The sequence below is a fragment of the Phytophthora ramorum genome (genome assembly GCF_020800215.1).
Source record: "Phytophthora ramorum isolate Pr-102 chromosome Unknown Phyram_PR-102_s0007, whole genome shotgun sequence".
NCBI classification, from domain to species: Eukaryota; Oomycota; class Peronosporomycetes; order Peronosporales; family Peronosporaceae; genus Phytophthora; species Phytophthora ramorum.
The window spans coordinates 1,545,826-1,572,587 of record NW_027150653.1 but is presented as its reverse complement, the minus strand read 5'-3'; the positions used below and the strand labels follow the sequence as shown (position 1 = coordinate 1,572,587).

The 26,762-nt window shown below is 54.0% G+C and overlaps 13 protein-coding genes across 13 annotated transcripts; 6 read left to right on the top strand and 7 right to left on the bottom strand.

The window, feature by feature from the left end:
- Positions 1–184: 184 nt before the first annotated feature.
- KRP23_8482 (Carbonic anhydrase) lies at positions 185–1,162 on the top strand (the record flags this gene model as incomplete). Its single annotated transcript, XM_067893928.1, has 1 exon — positions 185–1,162. One exon carries the CDS (start codon positions 185–187, stop codon positions 1,160–1,162), a length of 978 nt encoding a protein of 325 aa, XP_067743411.1.
- Positions 1,163–1,533: 371 nt separating this feature from the next.
- Positions 1,534–2,499, top strand: KRP23_8481 (Carbonic anhydrase; the record flags this gene model as incomplete). Its single annotated transcript, XM_067893926.1, has 1 exon — positions 1,534–2,499. One exon carries the CDS (start codon positions 1,534–1,536, stop codon positions 2,497–2,499), a length of 966 nt encoding a protein of 321 aa, XP_067743410.1.
- Positions 2,500–2,611: 112 nt separating this feature from the next.
- KRP23_8480 (Exocyst complex component 8) lies at positions 2,612–6,064 on the bottom strand (the record flags this gene model as incomplete). The annotated part of the gene is made up of 8 exons (XM_067893925.1): positions 2,612–3,235; positions 3,315–3,555; positions 3,627–4,157; positions 4,226–4,509; positions 4,585–4,787; positions 4,866–5,040; positions 5,111–5,893; positions 6,005–6,064. 8 exons carry the CDS (start codon positions 6,062–6,064, stop codon positions 2,612–2,614), a joined length of 2,901 nt encoding a protein of 966 aa, XP_067743409.1.
- Positions 6,065–6,213: 149 nt separating this feature from the next.
- On the bottom strand, positions 6,214–10,088 carry KRP23_8479 (Epidermal growth factor receptor substrate 15-like protein; the record flags this gene model as incomplete). The annotated part of the gene is made up of 3 exons (XM_067893924.1): positions 6,214–9,225; positions 9,296–9,730; positions 9,816–10,088. The coding sequence occupies 3 exons, from the start codon at positions 10,086–10,088 to the stop codon at positions 6,214–6,216; spliced, it is 3,720 nt and encodes a 1,239-aa protein (XP_067743408.1).
- A 192-nt stretch (positions 10,089–10,280) lies between these two features.
- KRP23_8478 (Ultraviolet-B receptor UVR8) lies at positions 10,281–12,684 on the bottom strand (the record flags this gene model as incomplete). Its single annotated transcript, XM_067893923.1, has 11 exons — positions 10,281–10,378; positions 10,444–10,846; positions 10,920–11,011; positions 11,092–11,129; positions 11,207–11,307; positions 11,372–11,556; positions 11,651–11,823; positions 11,898–11,941; positions 12,002–12,211; positions 12,319–12,377; positions 12,459–12,684. 11 exons carry the CDS (start codon positions 12,682–12,684, stop codon positions 10,281–10,283), a joined length of 1,629 nt encoding a protein of 542 aa, XP_067743407.1.
- Positions 12,685–13,030: 346 nt separating this feature from the next.
- On the bottom strand, positions 13,031–15,645 carry KRP23_8477 (uncharacterized protein; the record flags this gene model as incomplete). Its single annotated transcript, XM_067893922.1, has 5 exons — positions 13,031–13,334; positions 13,427–13,521; positions 13,595–14,205; positions 15,157–15,381; positions 15,477–15,645. 5 exons carry the CDS (start codon positions 15,643–15,645, stop codon positions 13,031–13,033), a joined length of 1,404 nt encoding a protein of 467 aa, XP_067743406.1.
- Positions 15,646–15,965: 320 nt separating this feature from the next.
- On the top strand, positions 15,966–17,078 carry KRP23_8476 (GTP-binding protein ypt1; the record flags this gene model as incomplete). The annotated part of the gene is made up of 7 exons (XM_067893921.1): positions 15,966–15,979; positions 16,055–16,127; positions 16,212–16,259; positions 16,351–16,398; positions 16,476–16,571; positions 16,655–16,933; positions 17,025–17,078. The coding sequence occupies 7 exons, from the start codon at positions 15,966–15,968 to the stop codon at positions 17,076–17,078; spliced, it is 612 nt and encodes a 203-aa protein (XP_067743405.1).
- A 295-nt stretch (positions 17,079–17,373) lies between these two features.
- KRP23_8475 (Carbonic anhydrase) lies at positions 17,374–18,422 on the bottom strand (the record flags this gene model as incomplete). The annotated part of the gene is made up of 2 exons (XM_067893920.1): positions 17,374–17,873; positions 17,948–18,422. 2 exons carry the CDS (start codon positions 18,420–18,422, stop codon positions 17,374–17,376), a joined length of 975 nt encoding a protein of 324 aa, XP_067743404.1.
- A 1,114-nt stretch (positions 18,423–19,536) lies between these two features.
- KRP23_8474 (uncharacterized protein) lies at positions 19,537–22,272 on the top strand (the record flags this gene model as incomplete). The annotated part of the gene is made up of 1 exon (XM_067893919.1): positions 19,537–22,272. One exon carries the CDS (start codon positions 19,537–19,539, stop codon positions 22,270–22,272), a length of 2,736 nt encoding a protein of 911 aa, XP_067743403.1.
- Positions 22,273–22,380: 108 nt separating this feature from the next.
- Positions 22,381–22,980, bottom strand: KRP23_8473 (Transcription initiation factor TFIID subunit 12; the record flags this gene model as incomplete). The annotated part of the gene is made up of 1 exon (XM_067893918.1): positions 22,381–22,980. The coding sequence occupies one exon, from the start codon at positions 22,978–22,980 to the stop codon at positions 22,381–22,383; it is 600 nt and encodes a 199-aa protein (XP_067743402.1).
- A 129-nt stretch (positions 22,981–23,109) lies between these two features.
- KRP23_8472 (Bifunctional adenosine 5'-phosphosulfate phosphorylase/adenylylsulfatase HINT4) lies at positions 23,110–23,862 on the top strand (the record flags this gene model as incomplete). Its single annotated transcript, XM_067893917.1, has 4 exons — positions 23,110–23,178; positions 23,306–23,423; positions 23,506–23,575; positions 23,664–23,862. The coding sequence occupies 4 exons, from the start codon at positions 23,110–23,112 to the stop codon at positions 23,860–23,862; spliced, it is 456 nt and encodes a 151-aa protein (XP_067743401.1).
- A 66-nt stretch (positions 23,863–23,928) lies between these two features.
- On the bottom strand, positions 23,929–24,533 carry KRP23_8471 (putative mediator of RNA polymerase II transcription subunit 8; the record flags this gene model as incomplete). Its single annotated transcript, XM_067893915.1, has 2 exons — positions 23,929–24,325; positions 24,406–24,533. 2 exons carry the CDS (start codon positions 24,531–24,533, stop codon positions 23,929–23,931), a joined length of 525 nt encoding a protein of 174 aa, XP_067743400.1.
- A 97-nt stretch (positions 24,534–24,630) lies between these two features.
- On the top strand, positions 24,631–26,559 carry KRP23_8470 (Tyrosyl-DNA phosphodiesterase 1; the record flags this gene model as incomplete). Its single annotated transcript, XM_067893914.1, has 7 exons — positions 24,631–24,787; positions 24,850–25,003; positions 25,073–25,482; positions 25,544–25,577; positions 25,654–25,705; positions 25,779–25,919; positions 26,017–26,559. The coding sequence occupies 7 exons, from the start codon at positions 24,631–24,633 to the stop codon at positions 26,557–26,559; spliced, it is 1,491 nt and encodes a 496-aa protein (XP_067743399.1).
- Between the last annotated feature and the right edge of the window lie 203 nt (positions 26,560–26,762).

Here is a 26,762-nt window from a genome sequence, read left to right as displayed (position 1 = left end):
CGAAATTGCACCTTATCCGTTATCTTTAGTCGACGAGTTTCCACCTAGTCAACGGCTAGACCCAAAGAAATGTTGATGCTCTTGTGGGTAAGTTGTGCTGCTTGACCCGATCATTCTCAATTCGAAGTCTTCCCCCGCAAGCAAAAAATTGCACGCAAGCAACCAAGAACCCGCCGCAAAACTGATGAATTCCAGCGCAGCGCCAGCACTCACGTGCTTGGGAGACTGTAAGGGACTATCGTCAGACTGTTTCCACTCGTCGAAGTCGATCCAGCACCTGCTAGATAATAACAAGAAGTGGCGCGAGGATTTAACGAAACGTGATGCATCGCTTTTCGACCGCCTGTCGGAAGGCCAGCACCCTCCTTACCTGTGGATCGGGTGCTCGGATTCGCGTGTCCCTGCTGAGGAAATTACGGGACTCGACCCTGGCGAGATGTTCTGCCACCGCAACGTCGCCAACCTCGTGGTGACTAACGACATCAACGTGCTGTCCGTCGTGCAGTACGCTGTCGAGTCCCTCATGGTCAAGGACATCGTCGTCTGTGGACACTACGGATGTGGCGGTGTAAAGGCCGCAATGGAAAACAAGCACATTGGTATCCTGGACACTTGGCTGCGCACCGTTCGCGACGTCCATCGCAAATACAAGGAAGAGCTCGATGCCCTGCCAACAGAAGAGGCTCGCTACCGTCGCACGGTCGAGCTCAATGTGAAGCAGCAGTGCCTCAACATTTTCAAGATGAATGTGGTGCAACACCGCCTCGGACGTGCCGATCAACCGAACATCCACGGCCTCGTTTACGATATCAAGACTGGCGGGCTGAAGGAGCTCAAGGTCGACTACTGCGGATACTACGCCAAACTGATTGGCGAGGACAGACTTCACGCTTTCCCGGACGGCGAGGCTACGATGGGACTAGCTCACCGACGTCGCAATGCGATCCTGGATCTGGCAGACGGCCTTGAAAAAGAGCCTGGAGTGGTCCGCATCCGCTACATGGCGCGCATGCTGCAGAGGGAGACAGACCTGTTCACGCCCGAAGAAGTGGACGAAGCGATCGAGGCTATCAAAGGCCAGATGGAAGACCCCAAGAGCTCCTTCATGAAAATCAAGGACCTAATCGCGTACTTTGCGCCCATGAAGCCGAAGGACACGTAGCAACATATCGGACTGCAAGCTGCCTTTTACACCCAGCATCTCCACGCACAGATATCCTAGTATTAACTATTTTCCAAGTTTTTTTCCAACTAGCATGCACACCGCATTACCCCAGTTTGATCTCACCTTTGGTATTCGTGCCGAGGAAAGTAGTTGAGATGCGTGCTGGAATAACGGATGCGATCAGGAAGTCGCCATTTTTGGTGAAGCAGTAGGGTCCGTTTCCTCAAAGTGCATGGCGCACGCCACCCTTCGGGCCGTTGGCGGAGATTCAAAGTCATTCACCAGTCACATCAGCTCATTCTCGCTTTGGCCGGCTTCCGAGCACCTCGCCAAACAAGTTCAGGACTACTACACGATCCAGAGAAGCAATGGGTGATTGCAGAGGAGCACTGAAACACGGCCACAGCAGTAGCTGTATCGACCACGACCCGAACTCGATCCAGCATTTGTTCGAGAACAACCGCAAGTGGCGCGACCGCGTGCTTGAGCGAGACCCGGCCTTCTTCGAGAGGACTGCAAAGGCCCAATACCCTCGGTACCTATGGGTTGGATGCTCGGACTCCCGTGTACCTGCAGAGGAGATCACTGGCCTCAACCCCGGCGAGATGTTCGTGCACCGCAACGTCGCCAACCTCGTGGTAAGCAACGACATCAACTCTTTATCCGTGGTGCAGTTTGCCGTGGAGAAGCTGAAGGTTAAGGACATCATTGTCTGCGGCCACTATGGCTGCGGCGGTGTGACTGCAGCGTTGAAGAATGCTCAGATCGGACTGCTGGATAACTGGCTGCGTAACATTCGAGATGTGTGCCGCACGCACAAGGACGAGCTTGCGCAGTATGCCACCGATGAAGAGCGTGAGCGCCGCCTGGTTGAGCTCAACATCCAGGAGCAGTGCCTCAACATCTTCAAGATCAACATGGTGCAGCGCCGCATGGGCCTCTATGGCTCTCCACGGATTCACGGCATGGTGTACGACATCCGCTCGGGTATTCTCAAGGAGCTCGAGGTGGACTACCATGATTTCATTGCCAAGAATATGGGCGTCTTCCGTCTGCACAACTTCCGCGATGGCAAGCTCCCGACCACCAAGCCGGAGTTCCAGCGCAACATGATCCTGAACCTGGTTGAGGACCACGAAGAGGAGCCTGGCACAGTGAGCATTCGTTATATCTCACGCATGCTCAAGAGGGAGAACGAACTGTTCACCGAAGAGGAAGTGGATTCGGCCATCAAGGCTATCCAAGGACAATCGAAGAACCGTAAGAACGCGTTCGTGAAGGTGAGCTCGTTGGTCTCTTACTTCGCGGGCGACGCGGACGATACTAAGGCGTAGTTGAATTCCTACAAAATAGCGCCCAGATAGCTGTATTAGCTCCTCCAAACTAATCGAGAACTCCTCTCCACCTTTACCGTTCCATTACATAGTTGAAACTCGGTCTTTGCAACTATCGTGTAGAAGTTGGTGCTGGTCCGATGCATCGTTTGGCGTAAGCTTGAGCCCAATCTGTTGGTGCACGCACGTCCTTCTTTCCGGGATGAAGCTGTTGGTAAATCGCCAGCATTTTGGTATCCACTTCAACAAGAAGTTCCTCCACGCCTTTTGCTGGCGACACAACGTCGCGCAGAAAAGAAACCTCTGCAAGAAATTTGTTCACCCCCCCGCAACCGAGTCGTTTTCGTGCTACTCCACCTTTGCCACTGATGCCTTGCCACCATGGTTCGTCATCTAACATCTCGCGAAGCAATGCACCGACAACCAAAGCAGCAAATGATGCTTTTTCACTTCCTTTTCCAGTGTCCTCGCCGTTGGGAACGGTAGGCATTATAGCAGCTGGACTGCAGGCCTGTACCGCTTTGTTGAGCTGGCTGTTTGTCAGTGTATCCGCGAGCTCCTTGACTACGACGCCAGCAAACAATGAGCTGGTGGTGACAGCTTCGGGCGGACCGGATACGTCAGGAAGTGCTTCGTCGGATAGATCGATATCTTGCCAGTTGAAAGACATTTTCATCAGAGATTGCGCGCACCGCTTCACGCCTATCGCAACAAGTTTATCCCAAAGAGAAGAACTCTACGCACACGTACAATTATTACCACAGTTAGTAAAGCTTCAAAGGCGAACATTGCGGGAAGGCACACATGTAGCTTACCTGAGCCTCAAACTCTCTGTTTTGAAGTGCAGCTTTGGGCAAATACTCCTGGAGAATGTTCGTAGACCGAGCCGCACAATCGTCCTGGATATACGCTGCGTTTGTGAGAATGCCGACGATATGTTTTGGGCGCAGTGAAGACGATAGCTTCGGTGATTCTAGGTATTGAAGCTCTTCAAAACTGTAGCGAGCCAGCAGTTCGTCAGCCTCCCACACGATGACTTCATGAACCTCTCCTAGACTGCCAGATGGTGACCACAAAAGTTAGATACGCTGTATAATAGACGAAAGTCGACGATATAAACGACTTACTGGGAGGTAGCACACGAAGGATTCATAACGCGCTGCACGTCCCGGAGAAATTGTTGGACCAGAGTGTAAAATGACCGCGCACTTTGTGTCAGGATAATTTCGCGTTCCAACTTGTTTTCCGGGTCCCTAATCGTCCGCGACGTCATCTCCCACCGCTCGCGCTTAATCTCCTCTCTTATTGTATTTTTGATGGCTATGCAATAGCTTGTGAAGAAAGACACCAGTCCTCGAGCCAGGTGCGGAGCTAGGTAATGTGCTGTTGGTAGACCTGCCAGCTCCAGCTGCCGCGACCCATAAAACACATAGCGCAACGCACTTGACACGTATTTAGCCACACTCTTGAATTCCGAGACATCGATCGCTACGCAACTTGACGAAGACATGCCCGTCACTGCCGATGAACCTCGAGATGAAGAAGCACTCGGATCATCTGGAAATATATGGAACGTGACTTCGCTTGCAAAGTGCTCCAACTGAGCAGATATCCACACAGTCAACGATATGAAATGAGAGCTCTTCTGTCCACGAAAGCTGCAAATGGTGAACGGTTAGCATCAGCCTTTAGCCTTTATTCAAAATATTCAGACAAAAAATCTTACCTGTGCTCATAATCTTCATAACACACCAATAGCGAGGTGAAAAAGGTCCGCGAAAAATTGATAACGTAATTGAGGGCATTTCCGTACGACGGAACGTGCCGTAGTTGGAGCGCGATTCGGACAGAGTAATTCTGTAAGCACATCTTCGTTGCCAGCTGAGTCTCTCCAAGCCGAATCAACAATTCCAGGTGATTCTCTTTCTTGTGCATGCGCTCGGATGTCTGCAATGAGGCATTGAACTCATCGACCATTTTTTCGACGAGCAAGTGTCGGAGCTCGTCGATCTGTCAAGGGAAGACGACATATTAGACCACTTATGCTAAGACATACAACCTTGATCCGACATGATCTCAGCTTACTTTTGCTTGCTGTGTCTCGGTGGCGGACTCAATTCCTTGTGTCTCCTTTTGCTTGTACTCGATCATATAATGAGTGAACTGCTCGTAGTTTCGCTCGTAGAGATATACCTCAAGGTTGCGAATGAACTCATCCAATGCCATACTCTGTTTTCGCTCTTCTGCTTTCTTGTCTACGGCTTTGAAATCAGTTTGCATTATTTTTTCTAAGCACATCACAAGAAATACATCAAAGTTAGAATCAGAGCTTCCTGCACAATCTCGCACTATGCGCTGCCTTTTACCTGGCGGGGCTTCTAACACTACACCCTTTAGGGTGTGCATAGTTCGCCTACACTCCAATACTAACGCTTTCAGCTGCGATACGCTGTTCTCCATAGTTTTAATTTCATCCGCAGCTCGGATGAAAGACGTGTAGTTTGCACTGATTTCCTCTTTCAACTCCTCGATTGTGTTTTCCTACAGCAGGAAGTGCAAAGCTCTTGTAAGCGTAAATATGTATATCTGTCAATAGGATGAGTGAACGTACCTTTTGAGCGACAAGCTTTTTGCAGTGAGAATCAATTTTCTGAGGAGTGTGCTTGCGGAGAAAATCTTCTGCATACTTTCGTGCGTTAAACTGATCGTTCCCCATGAGATTCGCAATAGATGGCCCACGCATGTTCAGATGGTTCTTGGGCTGTTTCGGCGCCGCCGCTTCCACAAACTTAAACCTGCCCGGGTCTGTCACGTCGAACACGTGCGACTTCAAAGGGATAATGAGCTTTAAGTCAATGAATCCTTGTCCGACTTCCTGAATCTGTGCCGCCATCAAATGGGGCAGCGTCTTCTTCACAAACTCCGCCACATCTTTCGACGAGAACGATTTGCTGATCTGGATCTGCCACGAGAACGACTTCTTCATCTGCTCACACAGCGCTCGTAGATCCACGTCCTTGATATCCTGGACGTTATTGCTGCTTTCTCTGTCTCCTTTGCTCTCTTTTTCCAGGACAACAGGATCGTCCTGTGTCACGAGACTCTCCTTCTTCTCAGGAGGAGCGAGCCCCGTACCCTTCATCCCGGACACCGACTCCAGAGCTTCCATCCACGCGTCCCTCTCCTCAGTGTTCTTGGCTCGATACTGCTTCTTCTTGGTGAACAGCACGAGCGTGAACGCTCTTTGCTGGGGGTCACTGGAGCTCTTCTGGACGGCCAGAATCTCCATAGTAGCCAGGGAATTGGACGGCTCTCGGGCCTCTAGGGACTCGAAGTACATTAAGTGTGTCGGAGTCAGCACGAATTGTCGCTTGGTCCAGTACCCTGCACGTCGCTAATATTTAAGAAAATAGTAAAATAAGCAAAGATGACCGTATTTTAGCGATAACTTGGGTTTTACAAGACTGCGGAGTGTCACGTGGATGAAAGGAAGCGTTCTACGCACCTTCCGCTCCAGTATACCATCGCGAATAGCGTTGCGTAGCGCTTCGGGGGCGCTCACCATACCGTCGTATCCACGCCCAGGCTCTTCCGGAGTGCGCACGACGCTTCGCTTCAACAACGAAATGGCAAGTTGTGGTTAGCTAAAAAGATGGAAAAAAAATACTTTTCGGTAAAAAGTGCTTTTTAGATATGAAAAAAGTGGTCTAAGTCCTACTTGAAGTCACCAAAGCCATCGGACGCTGGAGCAGCACTGAAGTCTCCGAAAGCCGCGAAGCCATCGTCCAAGGACTCTTTGGTTGTTTCTGGCTTGGTACTGTCCGTTGGAGCTGCATTGAAATCGCCGAAGGCTTCAAACTCGCCATTGTCGACAGCCACAGGTGAGAAGGGCGAGTTACCAGAAGTCTCGGCCGGCTTTGTCGTCTCAGATGAAGCAGCATTGAAGTCACCAAAACCAACGAATCCGCTGTTATCGGCCGCTACGGCCGAAAACGTCGAGCTTCCATTGGCATCGGCCGTTTGTGCGGGCTCAAAAGGAGTTGCAGCGCTGTCCGTCGAAGCGTTGAAATCTCCAAACGCTTCAAAGCCGGAGTCCTTCGCAATCGGGGAGAACGGCGAGTTACCAAAAGAGGCCGCTGACTTCTCCGGCGCAGTCGACGTAGCAGTGCTGTCAGCCGGAGCCGCGTTGAAATCACCAAAACTGTTCAAGTCGCTGCTGTCCGCGGCGGTAGGCGAGAATGGCGAGTTCCCTGTCGCCTTCTCTGCCGACGCGGCGCTACCAATAGAAGCGGGAGGAGCGTCCAAATCGCCAAACCCGTTAAACTCACTCTTATCTGTTGCGGCAGCTGGAGAAGGCAGCAGGCTCCCAGTTGACTCCTGGTTTGCCACCGACTCGGATGATGCGGCTGCACTATCAGTGGAGACTGGAGCAGCGCTGAAAGCGCCAAACCCGCTGAATTCACTGCTATCTGTTGCGGCAGCCGGAGAAGGCAGCAACTTCCCAGTTGACTCCTGGTTTGCCGCCACCTCGGATGATGCCGCTGCACTATCGGTGGAGATTGAGGCAGCACTAAAACCACCGAACGTGTCCGATCCGCTCTTGTCCGCTGCAATCGGAGAGAACGGCGAATTCCCGCTGGTGCCCGACACACTTGCTGGTGTTGCAGCATCATCACTGGAAAGTGGTGCAGTGGCAAAGGCATCAAATGCAGGGGTTTCCGTCACGGCGGACGACGGGGCTGGCGACAGTAGAGAACTCTCAGAGGCGTCAATGTTAGCCACAGGCGAGGGTGTTGGAACCGCGAAGTCAGTCGAAACTGAAGCTGAGCCAACATCACTGTTGGTGCTGGTTACTGCAGCCGGCGAAAACGAGGAGTTTCCGGGAACTTCAGCACTTGCTGCAGATGAAGACGTTGGCGCAGTGTTAAAATCACTGAAACCATTGAAACCATTGTCATCGGTCGCTGCAGGCGACGGCGATGGAGAAAACGGTGAAAATGGCGAGCTTGCAGGTGCCTCAACTGTTGTTGCTGCAGGAGAGGATGACAGGGCAGCACCAAACGCGTCGAACTCAGCAGGTTTGTCGGTCGCAGCAGGCGAAGGGGTCGGAGAAAACGGTGACTTTCCTGGGACTTCACTAGCATCAGCTAATAGCGAGGGTGTTGCATCAGTGGAGGGTGGGGCGGCAAAATCACCGAAAGTGCTGAAGCTATCGTTTGCGCTGGCGCTTTGGGACGGAGAAGGGGTCGGCGAGAACGGAGAACCTGACGGGACTGCATTTGCTGGGGACAGCGTTGCGCTTGCAATAGATCGTGGTGCCGAGTCAAAATTGCTAAATGCATTGAATCCGCTGCTGTCGGTCGCATCTGGTGACGGGGACGGCGAGAACGCAGAGATAGAAGGAGCACTGGGGGCTGCCATTGGAGACAGCAGTGCGTTTGATCCATCAAGAGAGAGAGGAGCGCCAGTGAAGGCGTTCGTACCGCTACCCACAGCTCCTGAATCGTGACTCGATAGGGGCGGCGACGCTGCGTTGATCAACGGGGATCGTGACTCTAATGACAGCTTTTGCTGCAACTTCGCACTCAACACGGCCTCTTCCAGTTCACCTTCGTGGCTTGAGACATCGCACTGCAACTGGTGGATCAGCTGTTTCTGATTTTCAACCAGACCCCGAAGACTTTGCTCTACAGCGCGTCTTGTAAGCTCCTCCACCGAGTTGCCAGCCACTCCAGTGGCACTAGCCGACGCAGACCGCAGGTCCTCTCGCTTCATAATTAAAGTCACCAGCTCATGACGAAGCTCGTCTAAATCGCGCAGTTTCTCAGAAATCATCTCGATTGCGGTTTGCTTGCGCTCTACACTCACGAGAGACTGCATAACCTCCTCATTCAGCTGGTCTAGCTGGCGCACGACATTCTTTTCCTCCTCATCACCCATAAACGGTCTTTCCGGTGCAACCGCCGCTTGGGGTGTACCGAAACTTGCAGCACCGAAGTTAGGGTAGGCCTGTGGGGGTGCCTGGAAGCCTGGGTGTTCACCTTGCGGCATCTGAATTCGCTCGTTGCTGCCAAAATTGCGAGGGGGAAGCTGCTGGGTCGGTTGTTGGGGTGGAAGTGACGCCAAACCACTGAAGCTAGACATCGAATTAAGTGACGAAGCCGAGTTTGTGCGGTCTCTGCCCGCACCACTTGTGAAGCTTGGCGTTCGTGAGGCTGAAAAGTTGTTAAAGTCCGACTGCCCTGTTGGGGCTGGAAATCCTCCTTGAAAACTCGCAGTTGGGGTGGGAGCTGACGGCTCACCGAAACCTCCTGCAAGGTTATGGGCTGTGTTGGCATCGGCGTGGTTAAATGATTCTGCTTGCGACGAACGCGGCGTCGACGAGTCCAAAGTTGGTAGTGGTGTATCATCGACGGATGAAAGAGAATCAAAAGCGGACATACCCTCAAGCTTGGGGGCCGATGTGCTCTCTTGCGGCTGTACTGGGAATCCGTTTTGTGACGAAGGGCCGGACACCTGAGAGCCAAATCCATCGTGCCCGGGCATTCCTTGAGCAGCCCCGCCTACGCCAAACGCCGTCTCACCAAGCTCCCGCGGTAACGTCGGCGGCATTGGTAATCCGCGCTTGCTCAAACACACGATCAGATGCATTGCCACGTAAAACTCTTGGACGCTGAGTTTGCTATCCTGCGTCACATCTGCCATCGTCCAAATATCTCGCAGCACCTATCAATTCATTAACATAATTAGACAAAGCCCCAAGCCCAGCAACATAATAAATTCGACAGTAACGTACATTGCGATCAAGGCCGGACATCTGAAACAGCGCCACCGCCTCAGGCCCCATCAGGAATCCATCGTGATCAGTGTCATACTGCTGAAACACAATATCATACTTGCTCTTCTCGTCCGTAGTAAGGACGTACGCAGCTCCGTTGCTCGCCGGCGGTGGCTGCTGCTGAACAGATCCGAAATCTTGTTGCTGGGTCTGAACTTGAGTCTGGTGCGGTGGCTGTTGCTGCATTCCATTTCCTGCAGGCGGGTGCATCCCCTGAGGAGGTGGCGGTACCCCTTCCATCACGGGAAGTGGAAATTGCATCGCCGCTAACTGGAGGAATCTCTGCACAGACACCTGTTCTCCACGCTGCGCCATGCTGATGAGTCTCATGGCCACGTAGAACTCGTTGCGTGACAATTCACTCCTCCGTTGAACATCTGCAATGCTCCACACCTAAAAGTTTACAACCACAACAAGTCAGTCTCCTAAGTAGTCGTTCTACCCCACTATCAATTGCTCGAACAGCATTCCATTCTACCTCACGTAGAATGGTCTTGTCCACGTGCGACCGCGTGAAGAACGCGACGGCCTGTTGCCCGCCAATGGCGTTGCGTCGTTGGTCGTCCACGTGAGAGAACAGCACATCGTAGTACTGCTGCTCCTGCGGCGAGGGCGGCACCCACGCGTGAAGCGGCGGCGCGTTCAGGCCACTCTGCGTGGCGTAGGCGCCCAGGTTGCCCGAGTTGGCGCGCGCATAGAACTGCTGTTGCTGGGGGTTGTACGTGGCGTAGTGCTGCTGCTGAGGGTTCATCACGCGCCGGGAGCTCCGCGATCAAGGGGCGGCTAAGAGGGGGGCGAGCAATAGACAACGTTACGCGAATGAATCTGAGTGAGCTTTTTGGGAACCGAAACGTACACTTTGCGTTAAGTGCGAAATGTATGCTTCAACTGGAATGTTAGTTGCTATTGTTTGGTGCTCTTCCCCCTACTGGTTTTTATGCCACTACTTTTTAGCTTTCTTGGCCTTGGTGTCCGGTTGGGACGCACCGCGCTTTCCTCCTTTCTTGGCACCAGCGCGGACGATCGGAGGAGGTAGCGTCACTGAAAGGTAGAAAAATGAAGTTAGTTAGAATTCGGTGATACATCTCAGCGTTGGGCACACGTACCGTCGGTGAACTCGATGGCAAAGACCTGGTTGAGACCGACTGACAGCTTTTGAATGACCGGGAGGTCCGGCACCTTCGTGGGCGTGTCCAAGGGACCAGTCTGGGATTCGCCCAAACCCAGTTGGCCGATCTGGCCACGGCCCCAGGAGTACACGTCGCCTGTGGTCGTGAGCGCCACAGAGAAGTCGTCTCCACAACAGATTTGTTTGATGCTCTTGTCGGATCCGAAAGCGGTGACGTGCACGGGCTCATCAACACAGTTCTCCTCCGACGAGGCACCACGCTTTACACCAAGCTGGCCGAACTCGTTGTCGCCCATAGCAAACAGACGTCCGTCCTGTAGCAGCACGAACGTGTGCTGACCACCGCACGCGACATACTTGACCACATCGTTCTTGAAGGCCTGCAACATGGAGAGTGGGGAGTTTGTTAGCAGCAATATTCACGACCTCAGTGATCTCCATGGGAAAACTAACCTGGATAAACCGAGGACGAGGAACGCGGAATTGCGAGCGGAAGAACTTCGACTGCCCCGGAGGAGGAGGCGGCTTCGAGTGGCCGACCTGGCCTACGATTTTAGAAAGAAGACCCCACACTTCGTTAGCACTCACTCTTTAGAATTGAACTTGCACATTTTAGTGAGCATACCGCGCTCGCCGTAACCCCATGTCCACAACCCCTTGGTTCTGTGAACGTGAAACGCATTTACAAATTGGTTAGCTTTGCATTCGTGTATCAAACTATCAGACAGAAAGAAATTTACCCGGCAACAACGGCAGCTGCATGCGCTCTACCGGCTGCGAGCTGGGTGATGTCACGACCAAGCAAGAACTCCGTGGGCTCTTTGATGTCTAGATTCTCAACCTATTTCACATCCAACAACATGTTAGGTTCGCTCTTAACTAAAATCGGGTCATCATATACATACGCTGGTGATGTCCGGGGCGTCATTATTGAGGAGCTGTGGAACCCACTGGTTCTTTGCGGATCCATCAGCCAACTGAGCTTGCGTGTTAGACCCCATACTCATGAAAACACCCGGCTGCTGGGTGTTGAACTGATCGTCACCGCTGTCTTTCGTCGTCATGATAACAAAGTCGCTACCACACGCGGCTGAGCAAAAGGACCAAACATGCATCGTGCACCCGTCGTGTCAGTCTCATCGTGCAATCTTCACCCCCAAGTATCATCGCAATGGCATGCATACCCAGTTCAACAGGCACTTCGAGTTCCCTCAACGCGGAAATCTTCTTAGGCACTTTCTTATTCTTGTTGTCCTGGTGGCCTAGTTGTCCGACCTCGCCGTTTCCCCACGTGTAGGCATGTCCCTCGGTTGTGACTACCAGCCCAAAGTTGGTTCCAGCGTGGATCTGCGAGAATCTGTAGCAATAGCGACCATGGCATCGACTGAGTGATTGTACATACAACCGACACACTATCGAAGTACTTCGTACCTTCCTTCGCCCTTGGAGCGCTTGTCCTCCGTCATGGATTCCATCTGCACAGCATTCGTTAGCAATCCCCGCCATGACGATCCCACCAGCGATCATCAACTCACCAGGCGGAAGTGAACCAGCTTCTCGTGCACGATGTCCTGGTGTCCCAGCTGACCGCACGGACCCGTTCCAGCCGAGTACAAGTTCGCATCGTTGCAGAGCACGTACGTGAACGTCTCGCCGCAAGCGATGCCCAGGACACCGATGCCGTCCAGCTCGTGCACTTTGGTCGGCTTCCAGATCGCCTTCGCCTCCGAGTCCGGCAGCGCGCACTACGAACCACACAGCGCAGCATCCAACATTAACCAACACCCAAAACGCAAACGCTCGACGACGTCACTGTAGCCATCTCGACTTCAACACCGGAACGATGACGCACCTGCCCATCCTCGTTGTCTCCCCAGACGAAAACCGAGGACACGGGCGCCTTGCCTTCCTCTGTCCACCACACAGAGAACCCACATCACAGTTAGAGCACCATCCAGCAGCTTAAGACACAGATGCACAAAGTTGAAGCACCGAGAGGAGGGATGCGGCCGGCGCAGAACTTGCAGAACCAGTCGCCCTCGGGAACTGCCGGCTTGCGCGAAAAATTGTTTCGTGGCTTGAGGTTACAGCACGTGCAGCCTTGCACGCACGCTGTGTGAAAGGGGCGATCACAGCCGTCGCACAGGACAAGGAATTCCTCGTCGTCCTCCTTCCCACACACGCGGCAAGCGTCGTCGCTCAACGGCTTGGGCGCCATCGTTTTCGATTGCAAAGTGGGCGTTATGAAAACTTCAGCTCCTGTGGTGTGGTTCACAGCGGCAGTTGCAAAGATGGGCATCGGCACTTGAAGTTTTTCAAGATCTGTCGCTCTTCTGGAAGCAAATACGCGACGCAAATGCTGTGGGTATTTACGCCTCGTTAGCGGGCAGCTACATACTTCAGACGAGCACTACAACATGGACGAGGGTGCAAGAGAAGACAAAATGAGACAACGTTGACAAGACGCTTCCAGAGTCAGGTCGGTCGGTCTTCCTTCAGTCGCGCGTCTTGTCGAGCAGCGCTGGTAGCTCGGGTACACTGCACACGTTGCGTGAGCCGCACATTCAGTGAGAGCGCAGGACGGCGATCATGTGCTCCGCCTTGTAACCGAGCTGCCGCGCCGCTTGGCCGGGAGGCAGAATAAAAATTTTGATCCCCTGGGACTCCATCTCCGAGGCTGCCCCCGCGCGAGCGTGGCCACCGCGGCCCTGGATAAGGTAGTCGATGAACTCCCGGTAGCCGTTTGCGTCCGCCATCGTTTCCGGCTTCAGTTCGTACACGGACCGCTTTACGTTTGGTCGCTCGAGCTGCAAGAACTCGGGCGACCTGCTCAGGTGTGGCAACCCCATCACGTTCAGATACAACGGCCTATCAACGACACATGACACAAAAATGAGCTTTTCCGATTCAAGCAATCCAGGACCCCCCCCCCCCCACCCCACATGCAACTTATGACGTACAATGGACCGTTAAAGCCAACCGACATCGACGTAGCTCTGCATCGGCACTTGACCTTGCCACTGCGCTTCAATTCAAAGTTCCATTCACTAGGAGCCTGCAAAATCAAAAGCACAAATCACGAGTTAGAGTCTCAACGCTTGTACACAGACATACACTCTAGCACTTACATCAAATGGACGCGGTTCCATCATACGAGGACTGTCGGGCAGAGGCCCGTTGAACGGGCGCCTCATCATGTCTGGTGGCGGACCACCACGCTCCCAGCTTCGGTCTCGCTTGCGTATCATATCGGCCGAGGGTGGTCGGTTCGGGCTGCGGCCTTGAGGAGGAAACATATTCGGTGGGCCAGGTGGGCCACGGTCATCAAAACGTGGACCAAAACCACCACCGCGGGGAGGGTTCATGGGTGACGGACCCCTGTTTCGATCGTCAAAAGGAGGCGGACCACTAGGGCCACGACCACCAAAACCACCACGTGGCGGGCTTCTCGGTCCTCCACCCATTCCCATTCTGCCGGGGCTTCCAGAGCCTGGCCGACGATCAGGCGGGAAACCATTACCGTCACGTGGAGGTCCGCGAGGTGGGCTGCGACTGCGGCTACGACGAGGGCCACCAGGACCACGGCCGCCCATCATGCCACCACGCGGAGGGCTGCGTCCTGGCCCCGGACCATCACGAAAATCTCTTGGCGGACCACGTCCCGGGCTCATTGGTGGTCCGCGACGGAAGTCATCACGTCGGTCCATCGGCGGTGGGGAGCGTCCGCGAGGGCCATTTCCTGGACCCCCGTTGAACCCATCGCGTCGAGGGCTACCGCGTCCACCACCAAAACCACCGCGCGGTGGACTGCCAGGTCTTCCGTTAAAATTCCCACGCGGTGGACTGCGAGGTCTGCCGTTAAAGTCACCACGAGGTGGGCTACCTGGTCTCCCACCAAAGCCATTACGAGGAGGACTGCAAGGTCTGCCGCCAGGGCCATTTCCCCCCGGACCCCCGTTGAACCCATCGCGTCGAGGGCTACCGCGTCCACCACCAAAACCACCGCGCGGTGGACTGCGAGGTCTTCCGTTAAAGTCACCACGAGGTGGGCTACCTGGTCTCCCACCAAAGCCATTGCGAGGTGGACTACCAGATCTACCACCAAATCTGTTGTGTGGAGGGCTACCTGGCCTGCCGCCAAACCCACCTCTTGGAGGGCTGCCAGGTCTGCCACAAAAGCCGCCTCGTGGGCTGCGTGATCCTCCTGGCGGGCCGTTAAAGTTTCCATTCGGAGGAGGGCCATCAAAGTGTCCATTTCCAGGCGATGGTCCCCGAGGGGGTGATCTTGGTCGGCCTCCTCCATTCATGTCACCTGGCATACCGTTGCCGTTGCGCCCCCGGCTTCTGCTGCGACTGCGTCCTCGGGGAGGTCCCCCGGCTCCTCCTATCATCCTCGGTGACATGGGGCCACCGGGTCCTCCCATTCCAGGTCCTCCAGGCCGACCCCTTCTTGGCGAAGTCATATCGTGTCCATTGTTGATCATCCTAACCGGTGCACCTACACGCATCGCTGCATACTGTTCGTTCAACGGCGAATGCGACGGTGATGGAGAGTTCGAGAGCGCAGGAGCACGAGCACGTTCAAACGCAGCAGCGGACGGCGACGGCGGAGCAGCAGGCACACCAGTAGTAGAGGCAGAAGCATCAGCAGAAGCACAAGAAGTGCCGACAGCCGTTAGTTGGATGTTACTTCCAGCAGCAGGGGCAGAAGCAGCAGACGCCTCGGGCGGCGGCGTGTCAGACGCTGCCTGCTGAGGCTTAGGCTGTGTCTGGGGCGGCTCCTCCATCTCGGGCTCGCTCATGCCGCCATCAGTAGGAGCAGCAACAGACACGCCAGGGCCCGAGGATCCGTTGGCACACGCAGCGTCATTCTCTTCAGTACTGACCACTTCTCCAGCTTCGAGCTCCTGTTCGTCTGGAGAATGTATCCAACAACCAATGAAAGCCGTTAGTAAATTAAGATTAGTTCGTTAGATGTTGTGCAAAATGACAAGAGTTGATGTGCTGTACCCGTGGAGTTGGAGATCTCCAGGGGCTTGTTGGTAGGATCCGCCGGTCCGTCCACCTCCACCAGCGTGTTCTTCTTGATGTTCAGGTACTTCTCGTAGATGGCGGCACCACTGCCACGCCGCGCCTTGGGCGGGGGCCCGACCACGGCACTCAAGTCTCCGCCCTCCATTTCTTCCCTTAGCTTTTCGAAAACTACCTTTGGATCCTGTGATGGGCGATGTGGTGCACATCGGATAGTGTGTGTAACACCAACGGCTGGCTGACACCTTTTCACTTGAGTTTTGTATGGCCTGATATGCACCCCCCCTAATGCTGATTCCTTCAAGGTGGCTATTTTTAGAGGGAAGCTGAAAAAGACGAAGCGGCACACACTCGCCTCCCTGCCCTCGCTGTGCGTCCTAGAGCAGCTACGCAAAGCAGCATCTACGCTTCTCTTCTTCACGTCGACCCGCGTGAGATCTTTCCACCCTCCAAGCAGCCAGGACGACCATGTCGAGGGACTAGTGAGTAGATTCTTCCGCAGCTCTTCTCCACTGGGTTAAGCAGTTTTCTCTAACGCTGGTGGTTGGATATAACAGCGACCACTTGTTCAAACTCGTGCTGATTGGCGACTCCGGAGTGGGCAAGTCCTGTCTCCTTCTGCGTTTTGCGGTGCGTCTACATATGCATTGGCTTTTGGGACAGGGAGGCAGACTGTTCGATAGACTGACGGAATATGTCGCGGATGCATCACAGGATGACGCCTTCACAGAGAGCTACATTACCACGATCGGCGTGGACTTTGTACGTTTTGATTTTGATTTTGAGAAGAGTTTGAGCGGAAGACGCATACTGGTAGACGACTTGCAACTTACAATGCTGATGTGTGCTACAGAGGTTTCGTACCGTGAAGATTGACAACAAGACCGTCAAGCTTCAGATTGTGAGTATACTCAACCAATGCTTTTGAACCTGTGTGATGTGCTGTTAATTCAAGAGCTGACTCTGTTTTCGATGCAGTGGGATACTGCCGGGCAGGAGCGTTTCCGCACGATCACAAGTGCTTATTACCGTGGAGCGGACGGCATTATCATGGTTTACGACGTTACCAGCCAGGTAATGAGACCATTGCAGCAACGTGCTAAGTGCAATTCTGGTGCATACCCGATGATTCTCCTCACCTTTGATTGTGTGTGCAGGAATCATTCGATCATGTAAACGACTGGCTGAATGAAGTGAACCGATACGCAAGCGAAGGCACCTGCAAGCTTCTTGTCGGCAACAAGAGCGACATTAGCGACAATAAGGCGGTGTCCTACGAGACGGCCAAAGCCTTTGCAGACAGCTTGTCGATTCCGTTCCTGGAGACGAGTGCCAAGAACGCGCAGAACGTGGAGGAGGCCTTCCTCACGATGGCCTCGGAGTTGATCACAATTCGCGAAATGGTCGGAGACTCCAACCGGCCTGCAGGCACGAAGGTGAGCTCGCCATATTCGATTCAGCGTGAACCCAGCTTGCGAGCGTGCTATGACCGGATTTATCTGACGTACTCTGCTTTGGTGATTGAAGTTGACCGAGAACTCAAAAAGCGGCGGCAACTCCAACGGATGCTCTTGCAACTAACTGTAGCCGTGCTCGTGTGCTCTCCACCGTCTTGATTGAACATTCCTTGACGCAACAATGGAGGGATGCAAGTTTCTGTAGCTAGCTAAGTTAGTGCATTATCCACCCAGCTCAGGCGTTGGGGTATCCTTAAATGCTGAGGTAAGCTTAGCATTGTGCTGCACTCATGATCGCCTCCGGAAGCCACTAAGATAAAAAAGCGCTCTCAGAGCTCATTCGTCTCCCTATATTTGTTGAATATGATGCATACAAGCGCAGCAGTCTGCCCTCTACAGTTAAGGCCACGTCGAGATGCTTAGTGGTCGAAGTATCGGGCGAGCTTCTCGACGTCGACCGTGCTGTTGTTCGTCTCACCTTCCTGCGCCCGGGCGACAGCGCTGTTGATCTCCGTATCGCTGAAGAGGATGGGCTCCCGGGACATGGCGCGCTTGATGAACTTGGTGCTCACGCGGCCCGGCTCCTCATCGTGTCCCTCGACCAGAGTTCTTATCATGTTGCCTTGCAGTTGCGATCGGCGCAGAGGGGCCTCCGCGGGGAAAGAGTGCAATTTGTAAATGGATCGGTACTTACGGACGTACGATTGGAAGTCAATGTCCATCTCGTTCAGCTCGCCATTCTTGATGTCGTACACGAGGCCGTGGATGCGCGGGAAGCCGTACTTGACTTGGTGGCGCTGCACCAGGCCGATCTTGAACACGTTGATACACTGCTCGATCGTGTTCAGCTCCACCATGCGGCGCATGCGCTGCTCGTGGTTGTCGATCTCCGCCAGCTCGTCCTGGTGAAGGCGCACCACTGCAAGCACAACGCAATCAAAGATATCATTAGTCACAAACACGGGGAAGAAAGGTACTGTTATCCAAACGCACCGTCACGGATGTTGCGCAACCAATTGTCCAGGAGACCCATGTGCTTGTTCTCCACAGCTGCATGCACGCCGCCGCAACCGTAGTGGCCGCACACGATTATGTCCTTGACCTTAAGGTGCTCCACGGCGTACTGCACGACCGAGAGCGAGCTGATGTCATTGCTCACCACGAGGTTTGCCACGTTGCGGTGTACGAACATCTCGCCGGGCGCGAGGCCCGTGATCTCTTCAGCCGGGACGCGCGAGTCCGAGCAGCCGATCCATAGGTACTGCGGGTGCTGGCCCTGCGACGTCTTGTCAAAGTAGTCTGGGTCCAGCAACTTCTTGCCCTCGCGCCACTTTCTGTTGTTTTCAAAGAGGCGCTCGAGCGACGTGGGTAGCGCCATGGTCGACTCGGCGCGCGCCAAGGAGCGGGGCACAGCCGCTGACGCGCGGGGCAGCAGCAGCGAGGAGGTCTTGAGCGCGCGGTGGAACATCGTCGAGGTGTCTTGGGTGGCGGCTTGCGTCCGAGGCGTCGAAGTTGAAAGTGGCGGGTGGTGTGCGAAGGTCGGCCCACAGTGAAGCGGTGCGTCATTGGCAAGATACTGCGTGTTGTGCCTGCTCTCTAGGTATCGATAATTAGAGACATCATTGTATGTTATAACTTGTAATAGTGAAAAATAGAACCCTCTAATTATTTAAGAAGTCAGGTTCAGGATGGTATGATGCCAACAGAGTCTGTGAAAACGATATTGAGCGACGTCACCGCTTCTTTTCGACCAATCGCCGCACCGAAAAATCATTTTCAGCAAATCACAGCGCGCTTGAAGAAGTGGTGTGGCGCACAAAAGTGGGGCTTATGCGACAAAAACGTTAAACGGGCATAGATGCGGCGTGCGGCCGTTTTTCAGCACGAGGTTGCCGCGACGGAGGCCTTCTTGCCTGCTCGCTCCTGTTCGCTCTCCGGGCGTCGACACTATTCCCCACCATGCGCTTCAGGCAGCTCGACCACCGCGGCCCCAGTCTATATCCGCCGATCGACACCGAACGAGTGCACGATCCAGCATTCTGAGCCACCCACCGGGCCTTGGCATGCGGCGTCGCAGCTCGTCGAAACATCGCGTGGATGAGGTACGTCGCATGAGGCAGGACCACTACCGCAGCAGTGCACAATTCGCAAGCGTACGGCGCATGATCTCCGTTGGCTGCAGCGACGGTCGGTACAAAAGGCATCTTGGCGCCCCTCGTCGACCAAGTAACACGATAGTGACGCAGCACTTTCCGTTTTCTTGCGTCCTGTATCGTCTTGTCTTACCCAGTGCCCGGATCAGCTATCAGCAGTACCCTCCTGGCTCATTGATGCCTACCAGCAACTTGCTGGCAGCAGGACCTCAGAGGTTCATGCGACGTGAATGGCCACGAGTGGTTTATGCAGTGTAGCAACTACGGCCTGCTGCAGTCTGCTGCAACAGCAACGCTGACCGGTCATAACGAGAAAAACACTCTTTTTTTGTGCAGCACGCCTGCATTGTCGAAGCAAGTTGAAGTCGGTCACTCAAACGAGACGTCAATAGCCCTCGGTTTAGTGTCCAACCACATTTTTTTTTCTCAATGGGCGGTCCACAGCTTTTGCAAAACTCATCGCTGATGTCCACTGATAATCCGCCTACGCTGCGCAAGGAGGAGCGCTATGTGAACATCACGGACGCCATGGCCGTGGTCCAGACCTTCGCGGAGCAGACGCAGCAGCGCCGCGTGCGCATTCAGCACTCCAAGCCAAGCAGCAAAGGGCCAGCGCCTCTCAGCTTCTCCCCAAACGTCCTCGAGGACGATGTCTCCGCTTCCGTCACGATATCCCCAACCGCCAACTTCTACATTCTGGAGTGCGAGAACGCACCGGCCTGCAAGTGGTTCGTGCGCTTGTCCTACGTCAAGGGTGACAAGCGGTGGAAAATCTCGAGCATGAACGTGGAGCACCACAAGACCCACTGCCTCGAGAGCAAGCGAGCTATTGACACTAGCAGCGACACGAACAGCTCACTGGGTTTCGCCTCATCAATCACAACAGAGCAATTGTTGGTCAGTGCCAATGCCAGTGCTGCAGAGGCGCTGGCTGCCGCTAGTTCTGAGGCCGTGAACGCTTCGGTGTATGCTGGGATGGTGTTCATGAATTGGAAGGAAGCGATCGGCGCTATTCGAGCACTAGCACATCAGATGGGACGGCGAGCGATGGCTGAAAAGGCGACGCAGATGCCGTGGCGAGGCAAGAATGTCATGGCACGTCGAGTGGTGTGCCAGAACCACCGCAATTCTAATTGTGCGTGGATGGTGGTGCTGGACGAGTCGACGGATGAGTCGGATCGATACACAGTACTTTCCATGAACTTGCTGCATTCGAAAGAGTGCCTGGAAACGTGCAATTTCAGCGCGCGTAAGAAGGAGACGCCAGCTATCACAGAAGTGGGCACGAAAACGGATACCTTAGGGCTAACGACTGCAGGTGCGCCGATGCTGGTGGACGATATCTCGAAATATCATTTGACGCATGAGATGCGTTGGAGCACGGGCAAAGAGGCTACCAAGGCCATCAGCGATTTTGCCCTGGTGATTCAGCGCAAGCGCTCGAAGTTGTGCAAGCGTAGTAATGGTGGCAGCAACAAAAAATACGTGTGCTCGGACGAGCAGTGTCTCTGGTTTGTACAGCTCGTGAAAGGGTGGAAGTCGAAGAACTGGAAGATATCGGCCATGAACTTGAAACACTCGGATACATGCACAGGTGTGGCGAAGCCCACAACCAGGCAGCTTGCAGAGATGCGCTTCTTCCGACAGGCCGTGATCACGCACTCAAAGTCTTCGGGCAAGTTGTTGACAGATACTTTCCTATTGAACTCCGAATCGGGCATTCAGATCCCGAGGGGCATGGCTTACCGTGCCCAAAGGATGGTAGTTGCCACGTCAACGGACGACCTCACCGAGAGTTACAAGTTCATTCCGAGCTTGATGGAGTCGCTCGCCAAGAAGAACCCCGGATCGACTGTTAACTACGAGAAAAGTCCCCAAGGTCATTTCATTCGTGCATTTATCATGCCACATACGTCTACAGTTGTAGTGGCAAGCCACCAGCAAACCTTTGGCGTTCACGTGATACACTACGATACCGTGAGTTACCGAGGATGTATGACGCTGCTCGTTGCGCGTGACGGCAACTTTGAATATCAAGTTCTGGCCTTCGCGTTACTACCAACAAGTGAGATGGACCACATGAAGTGGTTTCTTGCGCTGGCGAAACGTGGCGGCGCTCGCTTTGATGGGATTCCCGTGTTCTGCTCGCACAGTGAGCACGGTCTCCTTCGAGCACTGGCACATGAAGCACACCAGGCGAAGGTTATGTTCTGCGTACGCAGTCTATTGGAAGAAATGGCGCGCGACAAGAACATTCCAGCGCTCGGGTCGCTGGAAGAGAAAGTGTGGGAACTGCAGCGACAGGAATCCGAGGAGGCTTTTTCAAAGACACTGGGAGATCTTGAGGCGCTTAATGCTGCAGCGGCTGCATTTTTGCGTGCTGTGCACCCGAAGAACTGGGCGTACTATGCAAACCGCGCTGTAAAACTTTACCGCTGGGCAAGCACAGGTGCCGATGAGGCTGTGGTAGGCTCTGACATTCAGCGGAGTGATGAGGCTCCTTTTGACCTCCTGTACACATTCTTGGCGTTCCTCATGGATGGCGTCTTCAAGAGAAGTCAGATGGCGTCCAAGTTGTTGGCTGTAGAAGGCCAAACACCGTCCATACTTACGGCGGGTGCCGACGCGATATACCGACAGGAACTGCAGGCTGCCGCAGGTTACACTGTGCGTAGGTGCGACGAGCAAGTTGCATTCGCATGGCTGACCGGTGCGCGTCCGAAAATCACCTACCGCATGGACTTGGCGCTGCGTTCTTGCACGTGCGGATTGCTATTCCAGTTGGGCTTGCCATGCCGCCATTATATTGCTGCGTCGATGCACTTTGGTAACGAGGCGGCGCTGCTGGACAGCTTCGACCTAATCTACAAGGCCACCGCTTACGCCGAGGCACACCGCAATCTGAGGATTGAGATTCCTGCTGCCGGGGATCTGCACAAGGATCAATCACTCCGTCCAGCCCTCTCGGCACGCAATACGAAGCACAAGAAACGCCCACGCAGTGCTGGGAGTACGAGCAGTGTTACCTCATCTATTATGGAAACATCCACTGTCATGAACGCTGTTTCATCCGCCATGTCGATCAGTCAAGAGGATACCTCAGCACCTCTTGCCAAAATGCCACGGCTGGAATTTGACGTCAATAGCCTCAGCGAAATAGTGTGAAGGCTTGTCGGTTCCAACATGTAGCATCAACAAACAAACGATCAAGTGAAGATAAACAAAAGCTTGTAGAGCCATTCCGCAGCAAAGTCATCGTCAAATCTGACGCTGCTACTTGCCGACGCTGGCCTTGCGTACGACCTTGCGCGCGCCCTCGGTCGTCTTCACTGCGTGCGCGTTCTTGAGCTTCGTCTTGGTGTGCAGCTGCGACTTGCGCTTCAGTGCCATCCGGTGCATGTGCAGCGAGTTCTTCGCTGGCCGCGCGCGCACCAGAAGATCCTGACCTAGCGGTCGCAGCATCGAGCCTGCCATGGCTCCTCCAGACGCAACAGGAAGCACCCCAGCCAGCGAGATGCCATAGTTTTTGGCCAGGCAGAACTGCAAGTCGCGCGGCTCCAGCGTCGTAGAGCGTCTGTGCTTGGCCAGTTTGCCGGAGAAGTCCACCACGTCCTGCACAAAGTCCGACGCCATATCCAGCAGGAGCTCCTCCACCGCCGGGTGGAAGCAGCACTTGGGGTCGATGGAGCGCAGCAGTTCGCCTAGCTGCCGGTTGGGCGTCAGCGCCCTGTTGGTCGTGCTGGCGCTCGTGAACGAATTCAAAGGCGGCGCCATGGGCTCCAGATGCGGGCTGCGGGCCACGGACTGGAGCGAGTTGCTGAGCAGCGCCGATGCCACGCGCGGACTCGCGCTCGAAGGCGACCTCTTCGCCATTTTCGCGACTGAGCTTACAACCCGAACACGTAAATAACACATTCACAGGAAATACGTAAATAACGTGCAGTCTTTTTAAGCCAATGGGAGGGAAGTGTGAGTCACACTGCTGCATTTTCGCGACGGTCGATGTGGGGCGCACGGGCGTGCACGTTCTGCTGCGAGACGCTCCGAGCAAGAAACCACATCGTGTATGAGGTAGGTGGAGCGTTGAGGAAGGAGTTTTTCTTATAGCTCTTGGCTGGCTGGCTGGCTGGCTGGAGTGTGTAGTCGTTTGCGTCAATGGAACTGTACGGTGTTGACATTCTGGTGTTGGGTGTTGCAGGATGCCAGAGTTATTGCGATGCTAGACCATAACCCGCGCGCGACGAAGCACGTGCTGGTAATACCACACGAGCACATCCCGTCCGTGGACGACCTCACACCGGCACACTACGATCTGTGTACGTGGAGATAATAGAGGATGGCCAATTCAACTTACTACGACCTTTATTAACGATGCTGGTTATCGTGGCGATGCTGCAGTGGAGCACATGTTGACGACAGGGAAGGAAGTTCTGGCAAGAGATGGGTTCGTTGACAAGGAGAACTGTCGGTACGTCGAACAGAGCGTTCGTATTGCTACTGGAAGTTGTATGTCACTATCATACTGCTATCGTTCACAGCTAATGTTGTGGACGTAGGTTCGGCTTTCACCGTTCGCCTTTTGCCTCCGTGCCTCACTTGCACATGCATTGTCTGGGCATGCCGTTCCTCCCGGTATGGAACCGCTTGCGCTTCACCGAATCCATGCTGCCATCGTACATCAGTGCTGAGGGCGCCCTCGCTGCTCTGCGCATCAAGTGCGATACACCAGACATCACCAGCTCCTCCGAGGACTGACCAAAAACATAGCGAGCCGGTACATAGAATATAACTAACATTAACGCTCGTCGACCTCGTCTGCGTCTACGCGTACGTGCCAGACTCAATGTACTTAAACTGCTGGCTCTGTGTGCTCTGCGGCTTGGACTTGACCACGTACTTGTTCACTCGGATAGCCTTGAGCAGGCCGTCCGACATGTCGTTGAAAGTCTCCTCCAGGCTCTCCACCGCGTCATTGTGTGCCACCACGAGCTTCTGCAGCGCCTCGGTGTTCTTCTCACGGGGTTTATCAGCCATGAGCTGCCGGTCCTCGTCCTCCATCTCCGGGTCTTCGCGAGTCCTCAGCAGCAGCGGAATGTCTGCCGGGTTGGGCGTCGACATCCTCGGCACGCAAGCAAAGTGCTGTACCAGGTCGGGGATCTCCTCGTTCATGTTTTCCAGCTGCTTGGAGATGACCATGTACTGGCTTAGCAGCTCCGGCCTGCGTAATATTAAAAAAAAAATACCACCAAATCCGTCAATTCCCCAGCGCTATACATCGCTACAAAACGCGCGCTTTACCAGGTGCTGGCCGGATTCCAAGCCAAGTTGTGCTCCAAGCGCGCGACCGTGTGGCGCAGGTGGTCGGCGCGCGCGCGGATGCTGCTCAACGCGCGGTCGACGTCGCCTCCTGCTCCTCCCGACTGCATGATTGCAAAATGAACCTCTCAGCACTTCCGATTCGTCGAAAATATAGTTTACTGAATAAATAACCGCCAGTTATTATAATACTGACAGTTGAAGTCGATGGCGGACGCTGTACCCGCGCCCAAGCGGCAGAAGCGCGAGGCTGACGCTCCTGCCGCCGTAAAGCAATCAGCTGCTACACCACGAGCAGCTACAGATGCACGAGAATGCAGATTCTACTTGACGCGGCTGAAAAACGCTCCGGCAGCGCACAATTGTGCGTTAAAAGCCCCATTTGTCGGTCATTTTGCATGTATTTACGTATGTTTGCCCATGTAGTGCACTGCAAGAGCTTACATGACCTGCTGGAGGGAGAATTCACTCGCTGCTTACTCACCAACTACATGTACGACCTCCCGTGGCTGTTCTCCGAGTGTCCGAGGCTGAGACAAGTGCCGGTGTTGTTGGTACATGGCGAGAGGGATCGACAGGGGTACGCAGCAGCTCCAGACTGCTTTCCAGTATATTTTGATTTTGTGTTAATGTGTGTCTGTGTGTGTAGGATGACGAAGAAGTGCCGAGAGTATGCAAACGTGACGCCGGTGGCACCACCGCTGCCGATTCCATTCGGCACACACCACACGAAGATGCTGGTCGCGCTGTACCCGGACAAAGTGCGGGTGGCGATTTTTACGGCCAATTTCTTGTCGGGTGACTGGAACACCAAGACGCAAGGTGTTTGGTTCCAGGACTTTAGTCTTAAAATTCTGGATGACAGTGAGGAGGAAGAGGAAAAGGAAGCGGTCACGGCGAGCTCTCGTGGTGGAAATGATTTTGAGGAGGACCTTGTTCATTATCTGTCGTCACTCGGAGCACAAGCTAAGTTGTTCTGCGGAGAGCTCAAGCGCTTTGACTTTTCACGTGCGCATGTTGCACTGATCCCTTCCGTCCCCGGGGTTCACAAAGGCAAAGGTAAGAAAGAAATTATTGTCGGAAGCAAATTATGATGCTTAGACTTGTGCTGGTTTGGCAGATATGGAGAGATATGGGCATCTTCGAGTGCGAAAGTGAGTTCTGTACTGTATTGTTTCGGAGTGCGCATTTCGTTCATTTCCCAGTTGCGTATTGCTTCTTGTTGAACAGGCTTTTACAGACATTCAATGTACCACAGACGGACAACCCGTTGATCTGCCAGGTACGTTCATCGAAATTCAAGTTCGCTTTCTATCGTGTGCGTCCTTTTCACTGTAGTTGGAATGGTCTATCAGTTTTCAAGCCTCGGGTCTCTCGACGAGAAGTGGCTCTTCGGTGAGTTTGCCGAGAGCTTCTTGCCGGGGAAGAAGAACATCTCAGCATCATCCATGCCAGTTCAAGCATTGCATATTATTTGGCCATCGGTCGAGGATGTAGTAAGTTTACCTGTCTGATCAACATGGCATTTACTGGCTCAGCAAAGCTGCAGTTTGTTGTAATAGGCTACTAACCCTTGTTGGTTGATTGACTTAGCGGAACTCACTCGAAGGATGGAACTCTGGGCGGTCGATTCCCTGCCCACTCAAGAACATGAAGCCTTTCTTGCACAAATACCTCCGCAAGTGGACACCTCCGTCAGTGCTTCATCGACAAAACGCAATGCCGCACATCAAGTCATACGCTCGCTTTGACCCGAGCGATGAGGCAGCGGGTGCGCTGGACTGGGCTATTGTGACCAGCTCCAACTTGAGCAAGGCTGCCTGGGGGACGCTTCAGAAAAAGAAGACGCAGTTCATGGTCCGGTCCTATGAACTCGGTGTCATGTTCCTGCCACCGCTTTTGGCGCATCAAAATGGTGGAACTTCACCGCATCTTGTGACGATTGGAAGTAAAGCAGCGGCTGGGCATTCCGGCGTGGAAGACTTTGAGAGCTCAGAAAAACAGCCAAAAGAGCTACTGCCGCTGCCGTACGGATTCCCATTGACCACCTACAATCCAAAACAGGACGAACCGTGGGTATGGGACCTCGTCCGAGATAGCCCCGACATCTTCGGCAATGCCTACATGCCTCACTAGCAAGAAATCCAATAAGAACATGCTTTGTTTAGCCGTTCGGGTGGCTGTGCCTCTTCGCGACATTAACCGAGACGCTCGGCGGTAGCGGCTTTTGGTCGATGAAACGGAATACGCAGCGCCCTGAGCAAGATTTGGAGGTGCGAATAACACGGTGGAAGGATGAAGGCGACTACGTGTGTGAGGTGGGGACTACCAAGAGGAGA